The sequence below is a fragment of the Branchiostoma lanceolatum genome, chromosome 9 (genome assembly GCF_035083965.1).
Source record: "Branchiostoma lanceolatum isolate klBraLanc5 chromosome 9, klBraLanc5.hap2, whole genome shotgun sequence".
Classification (NCBI taxonomy): Eukaryota; Metazoa; Chordata; class Leptocardii; order Amphioxiformes; family Branchiostomatidae; genus Branchiostoma; species Branchiostoma lanceolatum.
In genome coordinates this window covers 20,966,527-20,974,026 of record NC_089730.1, presented here as the reverse complement: position 1 = coordinate 20,974,026, position 7,500 = coordinate 20,966,527, and the positions used below count along the sequence as shown (strand labels likewise).

Sequence of the window (7,500 nt, the reverse complement as noted above, 5' to 3'; positions counted from 1 at the left end):
GAATGTTGACAGAAGTCTTGTGAGATGAATATTTCAATCAATCTTTATTCTGAAATCAACATTGCAGGTGTGTCTGACGACATTAGATTTCTTACAGAAGTATTTTAAAAACATTCCAATAGACCGGATTTAAAAGAATTATCATGCGCTAAAATACATTAAAAAGTTACTTTGGACGAACGAGGACAGACGGATAGAGCTTTAAACTAGGTTTTGAATGTCTCTCAGAGTCCTCATAACGAACGAGTCACTGTGACGTTTGGTCTTGCTAAGTTGTAATTTGTATATGTGTCGGGTTTCCCTGTTCCTTAGCTTATGGTCAGGCTTCTTCCTTGGTGGGAGGAAGACATTGCAGGGGTGGGATGGGTCTTTTAGAATTCTCTGAAGGTCACTACGTGACGCATCCCCTCTCCTAGACTCCAAGGTTGGCAGGTGGTCACAAGGAACTCCACATATCCTCAAACACATCTTCTGAATTCTCTCCAACTCGTTTTTTGGACTCCAACTCCGATCATAATTTGCCAGCGCACTTCGTGATACGTAACTATGTGGATGAACTCCTACACACCTTTGATATGAATATGAATAACCCTGGAAACAGAGGGCCAGAATAGCGTTTGTCACAATCGTCCCATATTTATTAAATCAGAGAGCTATCATTCCCCACCATTTCCCAAAACAATCACAGCTGAGTCGGATATTTGTTCCAGTGATAAGCATTTTGAACAATGTACATATTTTTTCGAATGTTTTTGATTGTTAACATATATATTGCATACATGTTACATACATGTAGATAATACGCTTTGACTTTTTTGACATAGAAATTTTGCAAATAACATTTGAATTCGTACCATGAAAAAAATAAACCTGATACTACATACAGGGTGCATGCGCAGTGTTAGTAATAAATAACCTAATAAAAATAATTGACAGTATCTTCTGCAACATAATAGTTATATAGTTCCAGTGCCTGGTCAGATATATCAGACCGTTAGTTCCCAACCAGTACTTCTGACTCTTTCGGACTGACGACTTCGTCTTGACGTCAACTGTGGTCTCATACCGGCGTGACCGGTGCCCCAATCACTGCGGCAGGTGCGTGGAAGTAGAAGAACCCCTGATAATAAAAAGATAAGATAAGTAAAGAACATCATGGCAATATTAACCGGCTGCGTAGCAAGATCGAAGCAAATTATGTGACTTAAAATGATTTCAAGAGCAATTCTAGATCTATCATCTCACATTAGGATCTGCCTCCAGTTGTTGTCTGACAGTCGTGGCGTCCGGCCGGGTCTTCTCGTTAAACTTCCAGCACTGCAGCATCAGATGGTATCTGGGCGGGAACAGGACATCAATTATTCATCCAGCCTAGCGACTTTCGACGAGCTCTCCCAAGCATTTTCAAAACCTAATATAAGCTTTTTATGGTATCCTAATGAGCTACTTGTATTTGACAAGAGACAAGGGTAAAAAGTAACCATCAGAGGTCGATTCCATCCACCGTCTAGTGTTGAAAATGAACTTTGCACTGTCTTTTCTAACAACACAGCTTTCATTCTAGTAAGGGCATAATAGATAACTATATGATGTAAATACCCATTACCCGCCAAGAAACATTCTAGGCGTGTTCCTACCTCTCTTCTGTACACAGTTGGGGCCTGGGGAGTCTGAAGTGGTTTTGCAGAGCATCATATATCCTGTCTGCCCCCTCCATCCCAGGGTACGGCGTGCGGCCCAGCTGCGCAACTTCCCACAACAGAACTCCAAAAGACCAGCTGGAAAATAAAACTTTCATGCTCAAAATGGGAAAGATCTAGAGTGGTGGGTGCGGCACTAGTTCTGTCTTAGATATAAAGGTCAAAAGATGTAAACTAGCCAGTATGTTTTTTTTTTCACTATGCGTCTTGTCTTTAATACGTTTGTGAAGGTTAGACATCCAGGTAAACAATATACAAAGAAAATTGAAATTCTACAACTGGATAAAAATCTGGAGATTTATTTCCGCTTTTTTTATCCAGTTGTAGCGTTTGAATTTCCTTTATGTCTTGTCTCTAAAGACACCATTAAAAACTCACACGTCGCTCTTGTGGGAGAACCTAGCCTCGTTCTTTAGACCCTCCGGCGCCATCCACTTCAGCGGCAGGAGGTCGGTGCCCTGGAGGAACAAAAAAACCCATGCAATAAGTTTATTCTCATGCAGTGAACGCATACCAATTGCATAGGGAAGCTACAATATGTATACATTGCTTTAACCTCTATCTTAACCTGGCATCTGTAGACAAGTCTGTAGGATCCTCAGATGATAAGAATCCGATTCTAATTTGTCTATTGTCATTCATTGACCTCTTGACACACAATGATGTTAAAGATTCTTCTGTATGCCTTTGCCACGCGTTCAACCTACCCCGTCCTGCCGATGGTACCCCACAGCGTACATGTCCCGGGCCAGCCCGAAGTCCGCGATCTTGGCGGTTCCCTTCCCACAGATCAGGATGTTCCGGGCCGCGATGTCTCGGTGAACCAACTGCGTACAGGCAGAATTTGGGCAACTCATCAGCTATCGAATCTTTTTCGGTAGTTTTCGGTATCAATTACTTGAATAAGATGATGTCGAAAACTGAGATAGGAAATTCTTAGGTTTAAGTGATGGTGATGCTCAGGTAATAAACGTGTTATCTAAGCTTGAGCGGCGACTCTGAAAGAGGAGACAGCAGAACAGTTTTAAAGTGTTTCTCACCCTCCTGCTCGCCAGATGCTCCAGGCCGCAGCACACTTCCACCATCATGTTCTCGAAGATGTGCCGTTTGTTGACCAGAACGGTCCTGTTGAGTTTGGACTCCGCACGTAACGTCCACAGCAAGTAAAGGAGACTCCCGTGTTCGGCATATTCCAGCACCAGTTGGAGCGGCCCTGCAGGAAAACAGATCAGGGTAAACTCTGGTCTAGATATGTTGTTACTAATAGGTCAATGTGTAACTATTTTCATGTCTCCGGGTCTACCAAAGGGGCTCAAAAAGATTGATACTTAATCAACGGATTAAATCATGAGCCGTAGAAGGTTTATCATGTGTGATCTGTAAACTTTACCGTCTGCCTAATAGAGACGCATTTTGAGGGTCCCACCTACACATATACACACAACAATGCACGATAACTTCCGCAGATCAAAAAGAGGTGTTGAAATACTGCAAAAAAATGAGCCAACGACTTGAACTGACCGTCTCTAAAACAGATGCCTTTCAGCCCGATGACGTTGCCATGGTTACCACACAACAACATGATACAGGTTTCCCTCAGTAGGGCCTGTCTGGACCGGGGGTCTTCGGCGTCTGGAAAAACATTCAACTTCAAGCATGAAAATCAAAAATATTAAACCAGGCCAAACAAAAAGGCTTACATTTTTTTTACATACCCGTCTTTCTCGAAAACGTAGTAAATGTAAACCACAAAAGTATCCTGACTTATGAGTGAATAACCGTTTGTAATCTGCTGAAATCGATAGCACCATGTAAACTTCAATTACCAGCCACAGTAAATTTACCTTTCAGTTTCTTGATTGCTACCACTTCATCTTCTTCCTCAGGTTGCGTCAGTGTTGCCTTGACGACCCGTCCAAAAGCGCCCTCTCCCAGGAGCTGTCCGAGCTGCAGCCTGCTCCTGTCGATCTCCCGTTCCTTCAGCAGCTCCATGTCGATACTGCCTGACGAGGAGCCTGCTGAAAGCGGCATCGCAGCCTAGAAAGCCAACCATAGTGTGTGTGTTAAACGGCTTATATACAACATGTTATGGAAAAAGGTTTTAGTAGGTCCTTGATCACATACTTTACAAAGCGAATTTGACTACTATGTTGTTTTTAGAAGTGGCTATTTTCTTTTTCTGTTTGCTGAAGATACAAGTTCTGTCCATTGACTCTCTGAAAATGATAGCTTTACGAAGAATAACCAAAGGGCAGTTGTAAAAATGTAAATCTGGAGCACGTGCGTGTACGTATAAATCATACTATCATACCAGTAATGTGTATATGTAAGACAACACGTACCTTCAAGTTCTGTCCGAGTTGGAAGACTTCCGGATCGTCGATGTTTCCGACCCGCAGCCTGTTGTTGAGCCTGTGGAGCAGGAAGATGGCGCCGAGCAGGAGGAGAATCAACCCGGCTGCAGACAGGCTGATGGCCAGGAGGGTGGAGTCCGCTTCTTTGGGCTCTGGAAAGGATTATGGCAGACAGTGATCAACAAGTTTGTTTGTTTGTTTGTTTATTTATCTTTATTTTACCAGGGGAATCATGTCACCAGCTGGCAACTTTAAATGAGCCTTGGGGGGGAACCCCAAACAAAGTTGTTTACATAAAATGCAAACAAGGTTGCAAGAAATAACAAAACATTATGCGAACTACAAATTGATATAAAACCGGAGTAACTTAGATAACATAAACATAATATCATATAACCAAATAAGTGCCTTGACATAATGTACTGATAACAAAACATAATGGATGAAATCAGGTTGAAATCAGGATTTGAATTTGCATATCAATGTTGACATCATGTGAAATTATATCAGTAGATAAGTAAAGAAAATATATATATATATATATACATAAGAGATAACAGAAATTCAAACACATGTGAACCTCTCCGACTGCAATCGGTAAGGAACCGTTCCATGGCAGCTTGGATCATTCAAAAGAAGTCTTCTCTAACTTGGGTGGAACAATAGAATTGTATAGTGTGCCTTTGCTGTCCACTCAATTTGGTCATACACATTTAACCCTATCCAGACTGGGGGGGGGGGGGGCTAAAAGTGCCCGCGGCAACTTTGACGTCGTATAACTGCCAAACGACGTATGCTAGGACTACCAAACTTGGTGACTTTTCCAAAAATTTTGTTGGCAACGATTTCATGATAATGGTTTAAGTTTATCATTTTTCGTGTTGCCATGGCAATGGGTTTCTGACAGGCATTTTATGCAAAAATCACTCATTACGTCATATTACGTCATAACGTCACCAAAATTACAGGAATTATAAAACATGAACATCACTCCCTGCAAATTTGGTGATGATACATCATACCGTTCAGAAATTATGAGGGGGGGCGAATGAGCCAGTCCCAGATAGACCAAAAAAGCCCAGTCTGGATAGGGTTAAACTTATGACGAGATATGTTTTCAGCCAATGAGAACAGCAGCGGGACCGTACCACAGCGTGCTGTGGGCAAGTGTCAAGTCCGTAAAAGAGACTCACCCGGACACCCCTCGCCCTGACAGACACAGCCCAGGGTCCGGTTGCAGATCTCCAGTCCGGTACAGTCACAAACCCGATCACACCGCTCGCCGTAATAATTATCCTTGCATCCTGCAATGTTTCAACATGATATCACATTGTTGTCATATATCCCTTACAGTGATTGATTGATTGATCGATCGGGTGCGTGATTAAGAGGGTGAATGAGAGATTAAGTGAATTAGTGAGAGTGTGTGAGTGAATTGTTGAGTGAATGGTTGAGTGAGTGAGTGAGTGAGTGAGTGAGTGAGAGTACAAGTGTGTCTACAGTACCTGAAAGGCGCTGTCCCCTTTCTCATTGATAATTCTCGTCATTGATGGTCAGTCAAAAGTAACGCAAAGTTTAGCTACATTGCAGCACGCCCAACAAACACAGTAACCAACATCAGAATCGTTACCTGCTATCCGTATGATCACCCAGTCAAAGTATCTCTTTCCGTTGTTGGTTATACCCACACAGGCCACGTGACCCTCGTACTCAGGCAGCAGGGAGTTGATGTGTAGAACAGAAAAGCTGCGAAAGGGGGAACGAAAACGTATTTCTTTGTTTCTAAGCACCGCACTTTTTTGCAACATTACCATCACTGTCAGTCAGTCAATGACCTCCTAGAACATAGTACAGTGCAAAGTTTGCCAAAACAGTTCAAATGTTAAAAAAACACCCCGGTGTTAAAACCAGTGTTTTTAAAAAACAAAACCCAACATATTTCACCCATTGCCTCTGTCGGGGGACCTTACACACATGTGGCGGGTTTTTTTCGGCGTTTCAGAAACCCTCTCCACTCATATGCTAGGAGAATAGGCTGGAGAAAACTTGTGAGTTTACATTCCTATCATATTCTGTCATAGGATTATGGTTAGGATAGACTACTTACGTCTTGCCTATTGTTATGTTCAGCAGGTCGACAGAAACGTCACTCTGAAAGGACCACGTGATGTCGGTGACGTCAAGATTGTAGGCGGCGCATGTGAGCTGCAGTTCCCGTCCGTACCGCAAGTCTGTCAGTTCTCTGGCTGAAGGGCTGATGCGTACTTCTGGGTAGACTGATAGAAAAGAAAAATGTTAGATTAATGTTAGCTAAAAATATTCAAAGTGTTGCGGAGTCCACTGATACACATTGCCATGTCAATTGGAAATCATTTTTCGGAATCCTTTTTCCAGTGCCTACCTGTACTGCAGTTCCTTCCCCTCCAGCCAGGGGCGCACCTGCACGCTCCGTTGAAGCTGTGACATGAGGCCCCGTTAAAACACTGGCAGCGCTCCGCACAGAACCGCCCGAACCGCCCGATGGGACACGCTGGGAAAGGAGACAGTCGTTTTGACATTTCACAGCGGTGTAAGATCAAGTTTTCAGTGTTTCTAATGCAATTTAAATGTATCAGTGCGCATGCGTGCGACGAGTAGAGGCAAAATTCATTAATTGCAATCTGATGAAAAGAGATTGTCAAAACAGTACCCAGGTGGTCAGGTCAATGATCTTTTCCCTCAACTGGCTTGCGTGTTTTGGTTACTAGGATACCAAAACGGTGGTTAGGTTACAACATCTCAGGTTGTATCAAGAAGACTAGAACTCTCAAGTCAAAATGACTTTTTTGACGTTCTCCTTAGGCAATTCATTCCCCACGTTTGACAAATTACACTTTTTTTGCACCGAAAAGTCTGGAGGAGGTTCCTCACGTGCAGTTCTATGATTACTCGCAGAGTTCCACCTACCTGTTACTAATAGTTTTGTCGTCAGCACCCCAAATGGTAAGTCACATCGCATGGTGTTCTGTTCAGCATCCTCTTCTCCCACCTGGTCAAAATTAAACATTTCAAAGTTAATTTTCGATTTTCTCATTAGCCTGCGTATCAGTTTTGCCAAATTCGGCATTTTGTCAAAGCGTGGTGTGAAAGTTTATAGTGGTATGTGTACATTACGTGCCGTCAGATGCATGAGAAGCCAGGCTATAGCGGACACAAGATTGATATGTTACCTGTTCGATTCATGACATTACCAGCTGGACGTTGTGTCCTTGGGAAAGATTTTGACACGACTTTCCTCGGTCCATCCAGGTGTAAAAAATGAGTACCTGACTTCTGTTGGGGATTTAAATCACAGTGCAAGGAGAGGGATGGGTTCAGACTACCAAATACTGTGATCTAAGCACTTAGATAATTCTAAACGCTATGGGACTACCTTGTACTTGACAACATGACATAGAATGTTTTAC

At 42.8% G+C, this 7,500-nt stretch overlaps 1 protein-coding gene across 1 annotated transcript in view; it reads right to left on the bottom strand.

The window, feature by feature from the left end:
* Positions 1–604: 604 nt before the first annotated feature.
* The window catches only part of LOC136442705 (uncharacterized), an 8,093-nt gene continuing 1,197 nt past the window's right edge, over positions 605–7,500 (bottom strand). The window contains exons 4-16 of the mRNA XM_066439649.1: positions 7,001–7,082; positions 6,456–6,584; positions 6,162–6,330; positions 5,685–5,800; positions 5,248–5,358; positions 4,043–4,206; positions 3,545–3,737; positions 3,222–3,332; positions 2,741–2,913; positions 2,408–2,527; positions 1,638–2,158; positions 1,246–1,336; positions 605–1,120 (exon numbers count right to left, since the gene is read on the bottom strand). Of these exons, the coding sequence (XP_066295746.1) occupies positions 2,075–2,158; positions 2,408–2,527; positions 2,741–2,913; positions 3,222–3,332; positions 3,545–3,737; positions 4,043–4,206; positions 5,248–5,358; positions 5,685–5,800; positions 6,162–6,330; positions 6,456–6,584; positions 7,001–7,082 (1,452 nt within the window). The 3' untranslated portion in view covers positions 605–1,120; positions 1,246–1,336; positions 1,638–2,074. The remainder of the gene's footprint in view (positions 1,121–1,245; positions 1,337–1,637; positions 2,159–2,407; positions 2,528–2,740; positions 2,914–3,221; positions 3,333–3,544; positions 3,738–4,042; positions 4,207–5,247; positions 5,359–5,684; positions 5,801–6,161; positions 6,331–6,455; positions 6,585–7,000; positions 7,083–7,500) is intronic.